The sequence below is a fragment of the Drosophila grimshawi genome, unplaced genomic scaffold, assembly GCF_018153295.1.
Source record: "Drosophila grimshawi isolate 15287-2541.00 unplaced genomic scaffold, ASM1815329v1 contig_1377, whole genome shotgun sequence".
NCBI classification, from domain to species: domain Eukaryota; kingdom Metazoa; phylum Arthropoda; class Insecta; order Diptera; family Drosophilidae; genus Drosophila; species Drosophila grimshawi.
In genome coordinates, this window is record NW_025062900.1 from 17075412 (window position 1) to 17094433 (window position 19022).

General features: G+C 41.6%; 7 protein-coding genes and 2 non-coding genes across 12 annotated transcripts; 3 read left to right on the top strand and 6 right to left on the bottom strand.

The window, feature by feature from the left end:
• Positions 1 to 10: 10 nt before the first annotated feature.
• On the bottom strand, positions 11 to 2677 carry LOC6562373 (eEF1A lysine and N-terminal methyltransferase homolog). The gene is made up of 8 exons (XM_001987872.2): positions 2507 to 2677; positions 2267 to 2389; positions 1959 to 2195; positions 1686 to 1890; positions 1005 to 1623; positions 750 to 942; positions 552 to 691; positions 11 to 489 (listed from the first exon to the last, which is right to left on the bottom strand). The coding sequence occupies exons 1-8, from the start codon at positions 2596 to 2598 to the stop codon at positions 83 to 85; spliced, it is 2016 nt and encodes a 671-aa protein (XP_001987908.1). The 5' UTR covers positions 2599 to 2677; the 3' UTR covers positions 11 to 82.
• A 296-nt stretch (positions 2678 to 2973) lies between these two features.
• LOC6562580 lies at positions 2974 to 4263 on the bottom strand. Of its 3 annotated transcripts, none has more exons than XM_032736234.1 (2): positions 3302 to 4263; positions 2974 to 3226 (listed from the first exon to the last, which is right to left on the bottom strand). In XM_032736234.1, exons 1-2 carry the CDS (start codon positions 4208 to 4210, stop codon positions 3134 to 3136), a joined length of 1002 nt encoding a protein of 333 aa, XP_032592125.1. In that variant the 5' UTR covers positions 4211 to 4263; the 3' UTR covers positions 2974 to 3133. The 3 variants fall into 3 exon arrangements, with proteins under 3 accessions (XP_032592125.1, XP_001987907.2, XP_043070457.1); XM_001987871.2 differs by having other exon boundaries at positions 2995 to 3226; positions 3293 to 4226; XM_043214522.1 differs by having other exon boundaries at positions 2995 to 3226; positions 3283 to 4226.
• A 536-nt stretch (positions 4264 to 4799) lies between these two features.
• Positions 4800 to 10217, top strand: LOC6562668 (protein brunelleschi). Its single transcript, XM_001987870.2, has 10 exons — positions 4800 to 5408; positions 5480 to 6322; positions 6389 to 7209; positions 7293 to 7536; positions 7599 to 8155; positions 8219 to 8709; positions 8769 to 8962; positions 9021 to 9212; positions 9273 to 9480; positions 9546 to 10217. Exons 1-10 carry the CDS (start codon positions 5216 to 5218, stop codon positions 9835 to 9837), a joined length of 4035 nt encoding a protein of 1344 aa, XP_001987906.1. The 5' UTR covers positions 4800 to 5215; the 3' UTR covers positions 9838 to 10217.
• Positions 10218 to 10256: 39 nt separating this feature from the next.
• LOC6562667 (transmembrane protein 230) lies at positions 10257 to 11976 on the bottom strand. The gene is made up of 4 exons (XM_001987869.3): positions 11871 to 11976; positions 11585 to 11689; positions 10641 to 11402; positions 10257 to 10579 (listed from the first exon to the last, which is right to left on the bottom strand). Exons 3-4 carry the CDS (start codon positions 10833 to 10835, stop codon positions 10391 to 10393), a joined length of 384 nt encoding a protein of 127 aa, XP_001987905.1. The 5' UTR covers positions 10836 to 11402; positions 11585 to 11689; positions 11871 to 11976; the 3' UTR covers positions 10257 to 10390.
• Positions 11469 to 11536, bottom strand: LOC116805354. Its single transcript, XR_004365142.1, has one exon. It is a non-coding gene; the product is annotated as a small nucleolar RNA Me28S-Cm2645 (small nucleolar RNA).
• LOC116805356 lies at positions 11758 to 11836 on the bottom strand. The gene has a single exon (XR_004365144.1). It is a non-coding gene; the product is annotated as a small nucleolar RNA Me28S-Cm2645 (small nucleolar RNA).
• A 164-nt stretch (positions 11977 to 12140) lies between the features above and the next one.
• On the bottom strand, positions 12141 to 13369 carry LOC6561628 (sperm-associated antigen 7). The gene has a single exon (XM_001987868.3). The coding sequence runs from the start codon at positions 13206 to 13208 to the stop codon at positions 12459 to 12461; it is 750 nt and encodes a 249-aa protein (XP_001987904.1). The 5' UTR covers positions 13209 to 13369; the 3' UTR covers positions 12141 to 12458.
• Positions 13370 to 13437: 68 nt separating this feature from the next.
• LOC6561627 (cryptochrome-2) lies at positions 13438 to 15996 on the top strand. Of its 2 annotated transcripts, XR_004365107.2 has the most exons (4): positions 13438 to 14187; positions 14245 to 15217; positions 15599 to 15687; positions 15828 to 15996. XR_004365107.2 is itself a non-coding variant. In XM_001987867.3 (2 exons), exons 1-2 carry the CDS (start codon positions 13539 to 13541, stop codon positions 15210 to 15212), a joined length of 1617 nt encoding a protein of 538 aa, XP_001987903.1. In that variant the 5' UTR covers positions 13439 to 13538; the 3' UTR covers positions 15213 to 15283. The 2 variants fall into 2 exon arrangements, 1 of the variants encoding a protein (XP_001987903.1); XM_001987867.3 differs by lacking the exons at positions 15599 to 15687; positions 15828 to 15996 and having other exon boundaries at positions 13439 to 14187; positions 14245 to 15283.
• A 556-nt stretch (positions 15997 to 16552) lies between these two features.
• Positions 16553 to 17381, top strand: LOC6562884. Its single transcript, XM_001987866.3, has one exon. The coding sequence runs from the start codon at positions 16661 to 16663 to the stop codon at positions 17333 to 17335; it is 675 nt and encodes a 224-aa protein (XP_001987902.1). The 5' UTR covers positions 16553 to 16660; the 3' UTR covers positions 17336 to 17381.
• The last annotated feature ends 1641 nt before the right edge of the window (positions 17382 to 19022 follow it).

The following is a 19022-nucleotide window of genomic DNA, read 5'->3' on the forward strand; positions in this document are numbered from 1 at the left end:
CATATTAAATTAGTAATTAATTTAACTTTTATTTAAGATAAAAGCAAATAACATTTATTTAAAAGCAAATTTACAAACTGATTTATATTTTCAATTCGCTCAAAAAATCCGCAACATCAACCGAATCCTTGTTGGCCAATTTCTGATCCCTGACAGCACTGTTCATGCAACGTCCAGCCGTGCCCAACTGTTTCTTCCATTGTTCCACTGTTTTGTACTCAGCATTGGTACAGTAGACAACCTCATTTATGTCCTCGTCCAATTTATAGCTACACACCGATGAAAACACTTGTTGCAAATTGTTTATAGCCTCCGCACGCAAAGTTTCATCACGACACACCAGATTTAACATGAACAGACCCTTGGGTCCAATGATCTCCTTGATGTGCAGCAATATGTTATTGGCCAGAAAACTGCGGGGTGGACAGCTCATGCCGAGCGTAAGATCTTTGCTGTCAACATCGAAAAGCACAGCGCCAAACTGTATATCTACAAATTTAAAAGCAGCATAAGAGTAAATTCAATCGGCCGACAATTACTCAGTCATCCACCTTCATTGCGGCAACGCTCGACAAAAGCGAGGCCATCGTCGATAACAACATGCAAGCGATCGTCCTGTTTCAGGTCAAAATATTGTTCAGCAACTTCCAGCATTATGGGATCTATTTCTACGGCCGTTACTCGAGCCTGACTGTAAGGAAAACAATGTCTGAGATGGGGCAATAGATAAAACCGATTTGAAGGCTTACGGAAATGCGGCATGCAGGAAACTACACAGGCCACCGCCACCGAGTCCAATCACCAGCACATCGTTGTACACATCCTTTTTCAGACTCTGCATCGTTGCCGCCAACTGGACGCCCACGGACATGAAGCGATGATGTTGACACGCCAAGTATCCAAAATCAATCTTTTTCCGATCCTTTTTGGCCTTGATTTTAACTGGATTATAGAAATGAAATTATGAAATTATATCAAATATTTAATGAAGTTCGGTTTGTTACCTGTTTTGACCAGCGCCTCCGACTGCACCACAAACTGATTGCTGAGGAATATCAGACGGCGTAGTGTTTTATCAGCGATTTCTACTTCTTCAATACGAAAATCGCCAGATATTTGGGAGCAACCAGAAATCAGCGTCTCTCGCTTGCCCACTTCGGAACCAAGCGATAGATAAGGTATCTTCTCCTTGAGGCCTGCCGGTGCCAGGTTCGTGATACTGTAGCCCAGCTCACTTTTCACCTCGTCCAGTGTGCTATAAACCTGATCGCGATGCAATGTGACAACAGCCAATCGCTGATACTTGGCCGATGCCTGGAGTTTTCTGCGACCCGCCGGGGTCGCAAAGAGCCACTCAATCTCTCTTCCCTGGGGGACAATAAATGCCGCATATTTGCCAAGACCGCGTGCTGCCGGTTGATCCAGAATATGCACTGTGTAGCGAGGTGTTGGCTCTGCGGCCCGATGCAAGTCCATTGTGACCTCATTGTGGCCCACAATGCTGGAGCGAGCCAATCCATTGCAGACCAGCGCCGCTTTCTGCACCGATGCCACAGCATTAACGAGTTCCGTTGCGCAGCTAAAACGTTGCATTTTATCGTTGCCCACTCCAAATTCAAAAATCTGTCAAAATGTATTTTAACGAGTCAAGAGTTATTCCAAAGTATGCGGATGCAGTTACTCACCGGCATGGGCAAGTTCTTGAACTTGGTGGCAATTATGACAAATACAGGCAGTGTTAGGGCATCCTCGCTTCGTTCCTTGTTCGCACGCTCCACATCCAGGCAGTGCACAATGCGCAACATGCAGTTGTGGCGCGGCAGAAATTCCAGCAAATAGTTAATAATGTGCTCCTGCAACATGGATATGCCTACATAGCGACCACCGTTGCTGCAATTAGAAAAGAAAAGGATCAATCAAAAGGATCATCTCATGAGAGATGAGTGGATAAAACTAACCGCATTGTGCGCAATATTTCCGTGAAATATAGTTCGACAGTTGCCTTAGTGTCCTCGTCGTCATTCACAAATATCGCGTCCAGTGTGCCCTTGTCCAAGGCCACTGAGAAACTCTCATCCTGAAAGGACATCGCCGTCGCATCCATCTGAATGAACTTCATATCGGGACGTGTACGCGCGTTGATTTCAATCATTTTCTTGACAGCAACCGATGAGATGTCAATGTTTGTAATATCCCTATATAATTATATAAATATAAATGAATAAAAGTCATCTTCACATAAATAGATGAAGGATTTAAAGCACACCTGAATCCCTTGTCATACATGTCCATGCTGAGCTTTGAATTACCGCAACCAAGCATCAGGATTTTTTCGGCGGGCTTTATATACTTGTGTATCTGATCGCATAGCTCCAAGTATTCGCCATACCTATAAAAATTGATATTATTAAATATAGTCAGGAACAGTTTTAAGCATCTCCGATTTGGTAAACGTGCTCAGCCGGCAATCGGCACATGTAGAATATGTATTTATGTGATTACAAACCATTCGAAAGCCTTTTCGCCGCGTTTCTTGAAGAACTCATTCCAGTAGTCCGCTTGGCCAAACTCTTCCCGCGTTCTTGGCAGCAAATTCATTGTTCACTAATCAGAAAACAAATATTAAGAAGCTTTGTTTTTAATCGCGCCTGATGCTGTTTCAATTTTATTGAAAAATGTACTAAATATTGCCATGAAATTGTGACGTCAGACTGTCAGAGAGCTAAGAAAGCAAAGATATCGCTAGTTTCGATAAGCAAATTATGTGTAAATTGACTTGTCAACTAGCTTTGAGTATCAAATAAAATCAGAAGAGCTTTAAAAATTGCATTTATCATTCAATATTATGGCTTCTAATCTGCCATAGTTTGCGTAATAATACCCCTACTACCCAGGCTGGTATCGATAGCATTGAAAGCGAGCAGTGATACCAGCTTTGAATAATTTCTTTTACCAAATAAATACAAAAGGCGGTTGGAGTAGTTGCTAAAAAAAAGTGCTTCGCCTACTTTTGAGCCTGTTTTATTCGAATTATCTTCAATAAAACAATATCCATTTTATGCAACGTGCATGCTGTCAGCAACAAAAAATATTTCCATCGCGAAAGCACATTTCATCACGACTTGTCAAACTTTTAACTATATCCTTGTTGCACATCACAAGAGTATCTTCTACTATCCTGTTGTTGGCAGAATTGAATCTCCAAGCCAATCAATTTATCTTCATGCTGCAATTAAATATGTGTCCGTAAATACAATTATTAAATTTAAATATATTAAGAACCCGCATTCACATTGCTTGCCTGCTCCTCTGTTTGTTGCGTTTCATAAAGCTTTGCTATTTTGGTCAAGAAGTTATGGAACCGGTCCTGATAATTGGGGTAGTGCGCCTTAAACACAAAGCTCGCCAAGTAGCCGAGATCTTTGCGTGCATATTTTGAGATATTGTCGACTTGTTTTGTGTGTCCCTTCACAAAGCAAATTGAATGGTTCACCTCAATGAGCCTAAAGTCTTCGTCCTCGAGGCAACTGTAAGATGAGATAACGGTCGTACCATCCTCAATTTTATCCTGTAATATTCCCAAAAGATCTTCTTTTGTTTTATTCTCGATGGGTTTAATATAGAGCTTTTTCGCATCTCGCTCAAAGGCAACAAGAACCCATTGACCATCCTTTAATTTCCCTCGATTTATTTTACGCTTGCTGACCATCAACTCATAAATTTCGACAGTTCTTCCCGGTCCTCCCAGCTTGCCGCAATTGAGGTCGGCTGCCCATTCGACGAACACTTCACGCAAATAGTGTCTCCAGTTGATGACGGTGTCCGTGCTACAATTGAATTCCTGCTTGAGGAACTCCGTTATGGGACTGATCTCAATCATTTCGTAATGCATGAAGAGGCATATGTCCCGTATCGACAATTGGGAGCCAGAAAAATAAGTGTTATTCCTTACACTCTGCATGAAGTCACACGCCGCTTTCTTTCGCTTCTTATTTTTTGCAATAATGCGAGTCCTGCGGCAACGATAAACTAAATTGTCCTTCAACTTAACAAGGCGGCAGGGCTTGCTGCAAATTTCGCAAAATTTTTCAGCGCAGATGACACCGTGTCCTATTAGAAAGTCTGTTAATTTGTCATCATCTAATATAATTTCCATAAAATCATGTGCTAATAATTGGCAACCGGTGCATTTTTTTATTTGACTACTCATATTTCGTCGGTTTCTTTATAGTTTCTATACTCATTGGAATTTCTTATTTGTTTACTTTTGAAAATAGTGATGGAAACTCCTCCATTTCACTAACGATAATATCGATGTTTTTGCATTTGAGACTCATTTTATATTGAATTCTATTCAACATTCGTATGTTTATTTTTTTAATAAGTTGCTTTTGAAAATCGGTTAAATTTTAATCAAATTATAGCAGTGGACAATTTTTAACCGTTCCCAATTGCATTTTTTTGGGATACAAAATTCAGATATATTTTCAGAGAAAATCATGCATTTTAAACCATAACAGAAAAATAATTAAAATATTCATCAATATTAACATAAGTAAATTAGTTGGGTGTTGCAATATATTTCCCTTTTCCCTTTTTTTTTCCCTTAATATGCATATATAACAAAAGCCATCTATACTCATTATATTTATAAAAAAAAGCCTGACCGACTAAATAAAGTATTTACACGCAATAAAATATAAATAAATATCTGAGTACATAGTGCGCTTATCGTTTCTGTTGAATGTTATTAACAGGCTTCTGTTAACGAAACCATTCGCATGAACTTTGTGATTTTGGCATTCACTGTGAGTAGCAGCAGCTGAGCACTGATTTCTTTCTAATAAAATTTAACTTGCGTTTAGTTTCTGTTGGTTTTGTGATATTTACGTAATTGATTGCCCTATTCTTGCATACACATGTCATTAGGCACACCCCCAGACTCAAGTGCATGTCCACGACAGTAAGGAAAGTTGAACAGTGAAAGTACTCAGTATCAGTGAAATAATAAAAAAGGGGAGGCGATCCGAAATTATCGCACTGTGCCTCATTTCTCACAACTAAATGCGAAACAATAGCAATTAATTTAGGCACTCACATCGATGTCAATGCCAGTGGCAAATCATAGTAGCAGCGGCACGAAGAGCACTAAACGTTAGTGGAAATGTGGAGTCTGAGTATCTAGAACGGGAGGCAAAAACAGTGAAGTCCCCAAATGCGTGCCGTATCGGGACCAGGAGCGTCTAATGTTGGCGTGGATTCAGTTATATCGCGGCTGGACTATGAGCAGAATGCCCTGCATCATAGCTGCCTGCTGGTGCTGCTACGCGGCGTAGGCCCTTCACGAGCCCGCATTTTACAGCGGGCCTTCGAGAAGGTGCGACGTGTCAATAATATCAAAGTAACGGGTACGACACACTTTCAATTAGTATTCCACTTAAATTAAGTGACTTATGATGATAATTCCATTTTCGTCTAGACTCTAGCGGCAATGTGCGCAACGTTTATTTTCGGTTCATTCACGATCATCCCGTGGAGCACAATGATTGGGGTGATTTTCAAACGCATCGCCGTCTACTGGGCCTCGTCACAATTGGAAAGTTTGACAATCAAACGGAACTCAATGAGCTGTGCCGCCATCACGAATCCCTGAAGGTGCGCTACGGCAGCACACTATACGAGTCGCGTGCCATTTTCTTTGGACCCGATGCCGACAGCAATTCCATCATAAATCACCAGATGAAGGATGGTCTAAGCGTCGTGGACAATAAGCATGCGGTGCTGCAGACAATTGGTGAGCACGGCGTGCGACCAGATACGGGAACTAAGGAATGTCAACCAGGTCGCATCCAGGATGAGTATACCACGCCATCGAATTTCAAGTCGCAGGCATTTTTCTATCGCGAGCAGGACAGCTGCGTTGATCTGGAGGCGCGAATTGGTGATTTTTTGAATGCATTATTTTGGGTGCTGGAGTCACGGCGCCTGGAACGTTCGCGGGAGAAGGCGGAAAAGGTCAGTCTGCTATTGGCGCCCTTCGAGAAACGGGACTTTGTGGGCCTGGACATGGAGTCGCGAAACAATCGGAAACGCTGTGTGGGCCGTGTGATGAAGAATCTGGCGGATCTTTCCTTGCAAGCTGGCCTCTTAGACGAGGCCTTGAGTCTGTACCACAATGCCAATGAGACGCTGCGCTCGGTAGGCGACTCCTTGTGGGTGGGCGCCAGCGAGGAAGGATTGTGTGCAGCGTCGGCTGTTATCCTCTATCCACAAATGCGTGAGATTGAAACCCTGCACAGAAATGCATCGCTGCAGGAAACGGGCAAGTTGCAATTGGAATTGATAAATTCGATTTATATTGTAACTACCGATTTGGGTGATCTTTTAGGCACTTCACCATTGCGAAAAACGCCGGAAAAGTGGCGTGCCAGCGATGCAACAAAGAAAATAAATGTCACCGCTGCAACAACCACAGATGCGCTCACCTCACATTCATCTTCCTGCTCGTCGGTGTCATCCATATTGACGAACAATTCCTCAGCGTCGGGCACGCCCACAACGTCAACATCCTCATCCTCGACATCGACAATATCGGCGGTAGCTCCAATGGGTCATCGCAACGGCGAACTTCCCGGCAACATCCTCAAGCCGGAGGAAATACCCAATTATTATCGCAAGGCGATAATCAATTATAGCAAATACCGACACGCGGCCACAATTGAGACGGAGGCGGCACTGAAGGCAACCCGCATTTGTATTGAACAGAATAGTCCCCTGGATGTGGCGATGTTCCTTCAAAATATTCTCTACATTAATCTCAGCATGAGTGAGCCAGAGCGTGTCAAACAATTTGAAATTATTACGGAACTATATCAGCAGATCGGATATCAGCGCAAGGCAGCATTTTTTCAGCGCTTGGCCGCGCTTAAGCATGTCCACCAGGGCAGTCAGGCGCCAGACTGGACGCAGAGCTATCGCCTATTGTTGGGCAGCTTTACTGGCTATCTGCTATCGCTGGATTCCCTTGAAGTGCTTGAAAATGCCGCTGGTTGGCCGGCCCTGCAAATAGATCTGCTGCAGAGTCTCATAACTGCAGCAAGACGTCTGGGACACTCTGCACTAGCCACCCGCCATATGACGTTTCTGCTCCAAACCCAATGGGGCAATATGACTGCAACGGAGCAAAGTGAAATGGCTGTCCAGTTGCAGGTGTGGCTTTGAAAACTTGTTACATCTATTATTAAGCTTACTCTTATTCATAATGTAATATGAATTCTTTTGATTTCATGTAGAATCTGAGCGCACAATGCGAAGGTTCGCCCGTGCCTCTGGTGCTGGAAAATGGGACTGTGATACCGCCCGCCAATCTCACCGATCTGCCCTACTGCATGAAAGTTGTGGTCAAGGATCTGCCTCCACACTTGCGTCCGCAACGGATCAAGATTGCCAAAGCCGACAGCGGGCCATTTCTGTTTACGCCTATTCATTTTAACTCGGTCGATAGCAGGGACAAGAAGAAGAACAAAAATAAAATAGGTAAGCTAATCACAAAAAGCCTACAAACTAAAAAAAAAAGGACTAATTTGAGTTTTATCCAGCATTTCTGTGGGTGCAAAGCGATCTGTGCGAGGTTTGTGTGACCCTTCGCAATCCTTTGCCGTTTGAGCTGCCCGTGACCGATATGCGTTTACTTACTAATGGTGTCGTCTTTGAATCGCTGCCCCAAACCATTATCTTGCAACCGCATGCGCCCACCCACATCTCGTTGCATGGCACGCCCATTGAGACTGGCCAACTGGATCTGCAGGGCTACAGCACGCATACGTTGGGCGTCAAGTCTAACTGTCGGCTGAAGCACATGCGAGGACGCAACTTGCCTCCAAACTACCTGGTGGAGGTGATACCTGCTCTGCCACGTATCGCCATTAAGACATCGCTGCCACAGACGGCCACTTTTAGCAATATGAGCAGAGCGGACATTGTGGTCACATCTGCCAGCCTAACCTTATACAATGGTGAATCCTCGAGTTGCACCATTACGGTTAGGAATGAGAGCGATACGTTGCCGCTAGAGCACCTTGAAGTGAGCATCAATTCAAATGTGGAGCAGGAGCTACAAAAGAAAATGTTTCGCATTGATGACAAGGCACTGCAGGTATGCTAATTCCATCAATTGTGCCAATTATCCACTAATAAAACAATTATTTATACGTTGCAGGCTCAGCTGCCAGTTGCTCCGTTGAGCACTATTGAATTTATACTACATATTTATGCGGATGCTGATTTTGTATGCCCCCTGCCCCCGGCAGCCGGCTCTGTACATTCAAACTCTGGTGGCGCTTCCAACGAACATGGAGCCTCATCGCTATCACCCTATTCCAACATGTCTGGCCATGCCAGTCTTCCCATGCGTGTCGGTTCACCGGATCATCGTCGCCAGCAGGAGTCGCAGAATTTAAATGTTCGTTCAACCTTATCTGGCGCCCAACAGTCGCTGGCTTCGTTGAATGTTCAACCGGGCGCAGTAGGTGGATTGCCCAATCTACGGCCCGCACAGAGCAGCCAACACATTGAGGCTCAATTGCGTCTCAAATACTCTGGTGGAGAGGCCTTGGTCGCCGGCTATTGCCGACAGTGTGCCGTGTCCTTTAATTTGGAACTGCTTCCTAGTGCCCAGATTACTAGCTGGGATGTACTGCCCGCTGAGATGTACATAAGTAAACAGAGTTTTCAATCATTCTTAATACTAACTTTCAACTACCTCGCAGCGCTTCCCAGTTCTACCTAGTTTTGGACATATCTAATTTAACCGCTCAAGAAATGTCGCTCAATTACACTGATAACAAGAATATACTCATTGAGGCCAAAGAAAGCTGCCGCGTACCCATTCCAGTGGATCGCTGCTCCTTGGAGCAGGTTTGCATAGCACGCGCAGCGGAAGTAGCTGAGAATTTGGAGCGCGGTAATCTTTAATCTTTATTATTGGCGTATCATTGGTAAAGCTTTTCTTAAATTTACAGAACTGTGTTTTCGCACGCAACTTCTATCCTTCAGCGATGCCCTTAGCAAACTTTGCTCAACTCACATTGCGGAGCGAGTGAAGATTAATTGGCTGTTGACGGGCACAGACATTAAAGGTGTTGCCTCATTGCGCGGCATTGTCCTATCGCACGAAATGGTTGATTTGACAACCGTATCTCCTATTCAGTGGTGTAAGTATTTATTAGAAATTCATATAAATCTAACTAATTGTGTGTTTGTTTGCTGTTTAGATATAAGCTTCCAGGATGCGCCTGTGCAGCCACACAGCGAGATGACGTGCACCGTTGGCCAGAGAGCACAGCTAAGCATCAGTCTCACCAATCAATCATTGCAGCCGCTCAAGAATTTGGTACTGACGATCAAATTTTATCAAGACTACTTAAATGGAATGGAGAACTACAATCTTGAGACACGTGTTGCAATTTCTGGACCTAACCGGTACGCACATTATAGCTTCAAATTATAATAATCACAAAATAATGTAATATTTTATCTGTATTTAGAATTACAATCCCTGTTTTGGAGAAGTCGGCGCAATCGCAGCACAATTGCTCTGTGATATTCTTTACGCCTGGTCGCTTCAAGGCCAGCATTGAGTGCGCCACTAGGCCGCAGCAGCAGGGCAGCGGCATTTTGACCCGTTCCTGTCCAGAAGCTACCAAATTAAGTCAATTAGAAACTTTATCATCTCCATCAGCCAATTTAAACACACTTTCGGCGTCTAGCCTGGACGAGCAGCAGCCGCATGTATGGAAATTCATACCGCCTATTGAGGTGACTGTTATGGAGCCGTAATTGAGTATATCCATATTTGTAGTTAAATTTCGTTATATCTGTACTTGTATTTGTTTCGTTCTGTATTATGTATCCCGAGTACTGAGTGTGTACCCGATCAGGTTTGGTCTATGCGATAGCGCTGTTAATCTGTGTATACAAAAATATATACCTACAATATATATATATACATATATATATATATATAGCTTAGCCTTGTTGTAACATGAAAAGCAATTGTTTATAAATGAATAAGCATTACATGTATATATATTTAAGCTCAAACTACTCACTTTGCTTCATAGCGAAAAAGGCCATAATATATGTATGTAAATCGCATGCTCTATATAATCAACATATATGACATGAAAGTGAAATATATATATATATAAATAGCTAGCAAATGTTTCGCTCACTAAACTCTCAAAAACAATGCAACATTTGATAACGTGTATGTATTTACAATATTTTTATACAATAAACAAATGCAGAGTTCTCACGGCAGTTTTTCATGTTCGTACATAAGAAATACAATTGATGAAAATGAAAATTCAATAAAATGTTAAATATTTAATTATCCCAAACGACGTATGTCGTCCATTGTGTAGCCCTGGCGACGCATCAGAATACATGACAGAATGTAGAAGTAATATCCGCCTGGTATTATCGTCAGTACACCAATTATTATCAGCGCCCATATGCGATCGGAGCGATTTTGATTCGCGTCCGCCAACCAATCCAAGGCTGCACAGCAAATACAAGTCTAGACCACAATTGTGCAAAGTTGATAATCTGAGTTTACTGAAATAGTATAGCATACATACGGTTCCACCGATGAACAGTGTGATTATAATTGCAATTGTCTTCCACGGCGTTGACTCATCCACATTTGGCGCAGTCCATTGTTCATTTACGAAGCCGTCTGGTTCCGTGGTGTCGGCAGCAGCCTTGGTATTTTCAACATTTAAGTAAGCGGTGGCATTAAGGCGACGTCGGGAATCCGTTTTGGTGGGAAACATATTTGGCCACTTGTGTTTAGCTTATTCAGTTCAAGCACATCACGGTCGATTGAGTTAATGCTTATTTGTTATTATATTTGGCTTCTGTTATTCACATTGTTACATTCTGATTACTGGCAGTGAGAGGAACATCTGGCAATCAGCTGACCAGTAATAGAGTTGCATGTTCACAGCTGACAGTTCAAAAAAATGGCGCCAACATTTTCCGACACTATCCAAAATTTACAGATATGTATTTTTTTTCATGCGCCAATTTTTTCATAGCTTGCTATTAATTTCAAAAAAGGGAATTCCAAGCCCATAAAGTACAGTTAACCTTTTTTAAATGTCCATTATGTTATCAATAACAGTTAAACTAAATCTATTAATCCCAGAAAATCCAAGTTTTTTATAATTTTGGTGCAGTTTTGAAACGCAAAAGTATAGTTATCACCATATTTTTTTATCTTTTTATAATCAAGAATTGTCTTTCAATTTCATTTCACAAAAATTTATCACGATGGCCATTTGGGTAAATTAACCTCAAATTAATGGCATTGATTGTCGCTCCCTCTAAGGAAAATGGATCTGTAAAATAATTAAATAGTGTTGAGTAATACGAATATTAAATATTGGTTATCAATAACCAATAAAATAATCAGTAAAGTGATAAATCGATCATGGATTTCAGAAGTCCCTATCTAAGATATCATCATTTTGGTGACGTTAAGTCATCGTAATGTGTTAATTTACAACTATGAACTTTTTACTTCATCATCTCGTGTCCCAGATATTTCAGGTGCTCCAATGGACATCCATTTCTCCTCAGCTTTTTCTTGCTATTTGGATATTACTTCCAAATGGAAGTGCGTTGTCTGAAATAAATAAAATATGCGGTTACTAACAATTGTAGCGAATTGAGATTGAAATATCAATTATTTTTTAAATCAGTGCTTATTATAAATATGATAAATCAATCACATAATTCAGTTGTCCCTATCAGTAAGTATCATCACAAGAAAAATGTTTAATTAATTATATACAATATATACTTACAATTCTCTGTAGATGAAGTTGTGCCACATGGCTATAACCAACCAATCTTTGATAGATTCATAATCCAAGCGCACTTTAACTTCACCAACATTTCCTCGTCAGTTCCAACATCGATCTGAATGACTTCCACGTGGTGTTGACAGGCACTAATAACACTGGTAAATGTTGTGTATTTTAAAATACTGTGTTGAGTAGCATTTTCCAATACTACTTCAGTAATTTTTAGTTGCAGACTTTGTTATGAAAACAAACAACACTGTTCGTTTTGTTGCTATTGACTAAGATTTTTGTTTTTATTATATAAATAGAAATTGCTAATTGGACACTGCTTGTTGATTGTTGATATAACTCGATTTAAACCACTGGCAGCTAATTAATGCTCTCAATTTTTAACTGGCTTACAATTTAAATTGCTTTCAGATACATACAGTCTGTGTATGGTCAACATTTGGAAGTAACGTGTCTGCCTTCATCGACCCGCCTCGCCTCGCATTGATTAACTTTGATTATAACAAAACATTCGTACACACATACATAATATATATATATATATCCTATAACTATTTTTCACACAACAGATCCATTTGTTTATTGCTCTTCATGCTCCTGTTCCTGCTCCTGCTCTTGTTCCTGTTGCTGCTGTTGTAGTTTCAAGCGCTTCTTGGCCTGTATGTCTGCCAGAGTCTGCTCGATGGATCGCATATCCTTCTTGTTCTTACTGGGCACAAAGCCGTAGCTCTGATTTGTTTCCGTTTTACGCGCCGCTTGCAGAGCCGCCGATTCGCCGATGAGGTGAGCATATTTTGCTTTGTAATTGCTGGTCGGTTTCACCTCAGCGGCATGGGCTGGATCTGTGCTGCTACATGAGGCGCTACAGTCCGACTCGGTGGCTGTGGTGGATTGCGATTGCTCCTGGGCAAGGCGCTCTTGCCGGCGTTCGGAGTACTCTTTGGCTATGTCCTTGCTCCAGCCGTCGCCGTTGCGGCGTGCTGTAATCTCGTCCTCACTGGGTGGGTGCTCCTTTTTGTAGACGACCGTGTGGCGGTCCTCGTCCTCGCGGCCAAAGCTCATCGCTATGAAGCCGCCATTCTCCGCTATCTCATGAATGACGGAGCGATGCACCTTGTCAAGCGGCTGGAACTCGATGCATGTGCGATCGTCCTTGGCAAAGCGACCCATCCTCTCCTCAACATACTTGCGGAAGCGCAGCAGCTCTTCCTTCTGCTTGTTCTGCATGCGCTCCATCATCTCCCGCTGCTTTTTGATCAGCGTCTTCTGCTGTTCGTTTGTCGCTGGCGGCGCATCCATTGAGTTTAATATGGAGTTTAGCAAATCCATTTTGATTTGCGCCGATTGCGCACAGACGCACTACTCTCGTATATCTTATCGTATTTAACGCGCACTTTCCTCTATGGCTGGGTGCTAATTTGGTAAATTATCGCAAACATTTGGATTATTTATATAGAATTATAATGTGTATTGTATAAAAAAAGATTATTACCGGTGCTTGTGCACCAAAATACCAAAATACTCAATTTTAAATACCAAATGCCACTTGGTATTCTTTCAAAGCTGCACATGAGTTGGCAGCCCCATCAAAGAGCAGGCGGAATTTGCTTTTGAAAATCAACAAGAAAGTGGTAAGAGGAAATAATTTGGAGTTGGGAGATGACTGCACAACGTCGCACCCTGGTGCACTGGTTTCGCAAGGGGCTCCGCGTCCACGACAATCCTGCGCTGTTCCAAATTTTCGAAGTAGCCCGCGCCGCACCAGAGAAGTTCTATGTGCGACCCATCTTTATCCTGGATCCTGGCATCTTGGATTGGATGCAGGTGGGCGCAAACCGTTGGCGCTTTCTTCAGCAATCGCTCTCTGACCTGGACCAGCAACTCAGGGCGCTCAATACTAGGCTGTTTGTCGTACGCGGCAAGCCCGTTGATATTTTCCCCGGGCTCTTCGAGCGTTGGCAAGTGCAGCTCTTAACTTACGAGACGGATATTGAACCCTATGCAGTATTGCGTGATGCAGCTGTACAGCAATTGGCGGCTTCTCAGGGTGTAAAAGTGGATACCCATTGTTCACATACAATCTATAATCCCGAATTGGTCATAGTCAGGAATCTGGGCAAACCTCCGATTACTTATCAAAAATTCTTGGGCATTGTGGAGAAATTGAAGTTGCCAAAAGTGCTGAATAAGCCGAAGAAGCTGCCTGATGGCATGCAACCGTTGGCAGACTCGGATATTTACGACTATCCCACATTGGAGCAGTTAGTCAAGCGACCCGAGGATTTAGGCATCAATAAATTTCCAGGTGGTAAGTGAGAAGGATTCACTTTCACCTTGTTGCAGCATATGAATCAGTATTTAACAGGTGAATCGGAGGCACTTCGTCGCATGGAGGCATCTCTAGCTGACGAGCAGTGGGTAGCCAAATTTGAGAAGCCAAAAACGGCGCCCAATTCACTGGAGCCCAGTACAACGGTGCTCAGTCCGTATTTAAAATTTGGTTGCCTAAGCGCACGGTTATTCCATGAGCGGCTCCAAGAGATTCTGGCACGGCAGCCGAAGCACTCAAAGCCACCAGTTTCCCTCGTGGGTCAGTTGCTGTGGCGGGAGTTTTATTACACAGTTGCCGCAGCTGAGCCAAATTTCGATCGGATGCTGGGCAATGCATACTGCTTGCAAATACCGTGGCAGGAACAGCCGGAGCATCTGGAGGCTTGGGCGCACGGACGTACTGGATATCCGTTTATCGATGCGATTATGCGACAATTGCGCCAAGAGGGCTGGATCCATCATTTGGCGCGACATGCGGTTGCCTGTTTCCTGACACGCGGCGATCTCTGGATCAGCTGGGAGGAGGGTCAGCGTGTGTTCGAGCAGCTGCTCCTGGATCAGGACTGGGCCCTAAACGCTGGCAACTGGATGTGGCTGTCGGCCTCAGCGTTCTTTCATCAGTACTTTCGGGTCTATAGCCCCGTTGCGTTCGGCAAGAAAACCGATCCCAAAGGTGACTACATAAAGAAATATGTACCCGAATTGGCCAAATATCCAGCCAAATGCATCTATGAGCCCTGGAAGGCAACACTTGGTGAACAGAGAGATTATGGCTGTGTGCTGGGCAGCGATTATCCGCACCGCATTGTTAACCATGACGTCGTCCACAAGGAGAACATTAAACGCATGAGCGACGCCTACAAAGTGAATCGAGAAGTGCGAACGGGCAAACAGGAAGAAGGGCACGAGGAGGAAGAGGAATATGAAGAGCACCCAACTGGAAAGCGCAAAGCTAGCTCAAAAGTCACAGGCTCAAAACTCAAACACAAACTCTTAAAATGAGAGATGTAAGTAAATATTCTGTAAGCCCACCAAAATATGAAATTATTTAATTGAAATATGACCCGCTGCAGTCATAAAAATATATGTTATATATAATAAAGAGCAGTTTGTTTAGCTTTGCATATTTTCTTATATTTGTGAGGTATTTAAGTAAGTAAAGTGTAGATGAAAGTGCTGCTTCGGTGCTTCGGTGCTGCAATCGGTGTATTCTGAGGTATTTTAAAATGCCCTCGAACTTACCAGTTTTAAAGCTGAAGACGAGTCATTTAGAGCGAGATAGGAACTAACTTAGAAATGTTGCTAAAATTCTGCATCGTTTGGATTATTAATTAATAATACTATTATTCACTGCAGTGCTTTGTAACATAACATTTAATTCGTTTCAGACTATCACATGAAAGGCATGTCCAATGGAGAACCTGTCTGACAAAGGATTCCTTTTTAAAGCAAATCCATGGCTACAAGTGAGGATTAAGTAAGTGCAGTTAAATCATTAATAGTCACCTGAAATCCATGACTGATTTATCAAATTGATATTGCTGATTATAATTAAGTTATTTTTAGTGACCAGTTCATATTATTCATGCAACTTAAAACTATTTATTCTTTTTACAGATTCATTTCGATGACAAGTGACTAACTTCAGGGACATCAACTTGAATGTTAAGTTTCCAAATTGGCATCCTGATCAATTTCGAATGGATTTCTGATGAACAAGGGGGCCCAAATAGCCTTTATATTTGTGAATAGGCGCAGAAGACAAAAATTTGAATTTATATGCTTAAATACATGTTGAATAAAAATAAAATGTTTAAACATAATAGAAAATTTGTGTTTTTTTTTGCCCAAAACTATTGATTTTACATCAAATCGAAGTTGAGAATCCTTCCCAAGCAATCATCCCAGAATGGACCTGATTATGTCCTCAATAAATCTGCAATGATGTGGACAATTAAGAATTATTCTTCTTGAAAGTAATTGTCCCAGACTGTTGATTTTACAACTTTTGATTTTCCGAGACTAATTTGGTTTTTGGATTTTTTATTTATCCTAAAAGTATGCTTTATAATTTTTGATTGCCCCTAACAGACTTTTAATTTATGCTGAATTTTTGTTCACATTAAGAAATAAGATTGTCTTTGATTTTCCTTTTAATAAAAACCAATTTTATTTCATTTCTTTCCATTTATTAAATTACGTCAACTTAGTAAGTACGGTTTAAATTATAATACATAACTTGTCCTAATGAAATATTTTTTGGTTTAGAAATTCAAGCAGTCGATGAAATTGACTTCACTGTCTTTCGGGAGTTAGTTGATTTAAATAATATTCTCATACCACACATTGGTTTCGGCATATTATGAGCTCGAATTTTGAAAAAAAAAATTGTAATCAAATATATTTCCTTGGGATTCTTGTGATTTTGCAGACAGAAGAAAATATTTAAAATGTTCCGGAGCTTAGCCAGGCTGCGCAATAATATTCAAATGCCCCGTAATAATGGTTCGGGTTACACTTCGAAAGCCAATTTTGTAACCTGTCTGAGGCTGCTGTCTAGGCTAACAGATGCGGAGAATAGCGATATTTCGGTCAGCGACATTAACATATATGATCTGGCCAAAGAAGATCAAGAGTTTTCGCGCAACTTTCTGACAACAATGCCATCGCTCGAGCAAAGTGTGTTGTCGTCCATAACACCCGCTGGCGATGTGAACGCAACAGTTGGGCCTGAAACTGGTGAGGCAGCCACAGAGCCAGAGAGTTCAGTATCCAGTGAGGCAAATATAGACGGATCAGCTACTTCACAAGTGCTCGACAGAGATGGCAACCCAGTTGTGCCGATTGAAATCGATGGCTGGAAGGACATTGATGAGGATGAGTTGGGCCCAGCTCTGCACACAAATTCGCAACACATCGAAATAGGCAATGACAATGAGTACAAACGCGAGAAGGCGCTTGAGGTGCCCGAGAAGCGAGAGGGAAGCTTCGAGTACAAGGGCATCAAAATTAAGCTACCGGAAAAGGCCAGCAAGGACATTGGCACCTATCGCTTCCGTCGAGACATTGAGGATCTGAAAACGGTTGCCGATGATATGCGTGTGGTCAAATTTGATATAAAGTAATGCGTGTTTTAGTATATTAAATTTAACAATGTTATACTTTAAAATACATTTGCCAAGCAACAAAATAGCACTCTATTGAACTGGGTTAACCAAAGGCCGAAAATTGCGAACGCAGAATCGAGGCAAATATGCTCTCGAAACACAAACAAGAAACCAAATTCGGGCTAATTACGTCTATTTCCAATGTCGATTTGAGAGTGTGTATGCGTTCGGGCCAAAAAACAACAAACTGTTACCAAATAATTTGCTAAATTAAGCAATTTCAATTCAACAAACGAGCGCAAATAAGCAAATCTGAAGATAATTCCGAATCCAAATCGGAAGCCTTATTGCTATTGTGTGAGCGTTTTTATATGTGCTCAGCAAAATACACAAATTACCCTCTTTATGCCGTACACACATGCACTAAGCTATGTTTGTGTGTGTGTAGATGAACTGTGCCAATTGGTTGTTAAGTATGTTGACCATAATGACCGCTGTGTGTGTGGGAAGGGAGATTGAGAGAGAGATTAAAAAAGATTTTCGTCCTGACAAGTATTTATTCTCTAGTCATCAAGCTGTAAAGGTTTTAAAGCTAATCAAGCAGCTCCACTTAAATAACTTGAAGAATAAAAATTGCTACTTGAAAATAAATCAGAAAATATAGCTTCTAATTCAGTAAAGTTGTCACTTTAAGTGTCAAGACAACAGATTTCAATTTAAAGCCAATCAGTTTGCTCTACTATTGAACAAAGCAGTTGCGTAATACTTTCAATAAATATTTGATTGTCGCAAACAATTCGACTCAAGTGGATACATTGATAAATATATATACTATATATGCACAGTATTAGACATACATTGTATGGGGACAGAGACAACTCTTTTGTCTCATCGTGTTTGATTGCCAGCTTTAAGTTATTTGAATTTGTACATAATATGCATGAACAAAAGGAAATTGAGCGCAAATAATGTGTATTGAAAATGAAATGGGTATATTTGCCCATTCCTGTGTTAAGCAAACAATTATCCAGATAAACGTGATTGATTATTGTGCCTAAGTGCAGACATCGCCAGCTAGCAAAAGTGTTTTTGCAATAGTTTTTATTCAGGAAAACGAAATGTTCCTTTCGTCGACACTCAGTCAACTCGTTTTCAATCAATGCAATAATTAGATGTCCTTCCTTCGAGTTACATGGGGCGTGAGCAATTTCAATCAACAATCCCATCCACAGCAACCAGCTCTTCCTACTCGTCCGCCTCCTCCTCCATATCCACGTTCACGTCGTGCTCCTTGCACAGTTTGCTACCAAATAAAAATACTATTACGTTTTGGCAGTAGGAAATCTACTTAACCAAATTGATGACAATGCGATAAGTCAGCCAGCGAGTTAAGCCGCTTAAATGTTTATAAACTGACATCCTCGAGCCAATAACAAAAAGCACATTTAAAACGTCTACTTTGCCATACTCTGATGTTCGCCGGACTATTTCCTTAAAGAACCGATGAATACGGAAAAGTTCTTTGTAAGATTTAGAAAATCGAGCTACAAATTAAATCGCCCGAAACCAAGAACCATTTTAATAATGGCAACTATTTCAAAAATGTAGAAATGCTGACTATTATTCTTAGAAAAAATCCTATCTGAAATTCGGAATATAGTAATGAAATTTGCTCTCCGCACTGGTATTTTAGAGTTTATCTTTT

Coding starts and splice junctions, on each gene's coding strand:
- LOC6562667 (XM_001987869.3), bottom strand. CDS start 10,835: ATGTTTCCCACCAAAACGGATTCCCGACGTCGCCTTAATGCCACCGCT. Junction 10,580..10,640: donor CACTGTTCATCGGTGGAACC/GTATGTATGCTA, acceptor ATTGTGGTCTAG/ACTTGTATTTGCTGTGCAGC.
- LOC6561628 (XM_001987868.3), bottom strand. CDS start 13,208: ATGGATTTGCTAAACTCCATATTAAACTCAATGGATGCGCCGCCAGCG.
- LOC6562373 (XM_001987872.2), bottom strand. CDS start 2,598: ATGAATTTGCTGCCAAGAACGCGGGAAGAGTTTGGCCAAGCGGACTAC. Junction 1,891..1,958: donor GAAATATTGCGCACAATGCG/GTTAGTTTTATC, acceptor TTCTAATTGCAG/CAACGGTGGTCGCTATGTAG. Junction 943..1,004: donor GGAGGCGCTGGTCAAAACAG/GTAACAAACCGA, acceptor TCTATAATCCAG/TTAAAATCAAGGCCAAAAAG.
- LOC6562668 (XM_001987870.2), top strand. CDS start 5,216: ATGCGTGCCGTATCGGGACCAGGAGCGTCTAATGTTGGCGTGGATTCA. Junction 8,156..8,218: donor TTGATGACAAGGCACTGCAG/GTATGCTAATTC, acceptor TATACGTTGCAG/GCTCAGCTGCCAGTTGCTCC. Junction 9,481..9,545: donor GCAATTTCTGGACCTAACCG/GTACGCACATTA, acceptor ATCTGTATTTAG/AATTACAATCCCTGTTTTGG.
- LOC6562884 (XM_001987866.3), top strand. CDS start 16,661: ATGTTCCGGAGCTTAGCCAGGCTGCGCAATAATATTCAAATGCCCCGT.
- LOC6562580 (XM_001987871.2), bottom strand. CDS start 4,210: ATGAGTAGTCAAATAAAAAAATGCACCGGTTGCCAATTATTAGCACAT. Junction 3,227..3,292: donor CAGAGGAGCAGGCAAGCAAT/GTGAATGCGGGT, acceptor ATTTAATTGCAG/CATGAAGATAAATTGATTGG.
- LOC6561627 (XM_001987867.3), top strand. CDS start 13,539: ATGACTGCACAACGTCGCACCCTGGTGCACTGGTTTCGCAAGGGGCTC. Junction 14,188..14,244: donor CATCAATAAATTTCCAGGTG/GTAAGTGAGAAG, acceptor AGTATTTAACAG/GTGAATCGGAGGCACTTCGT.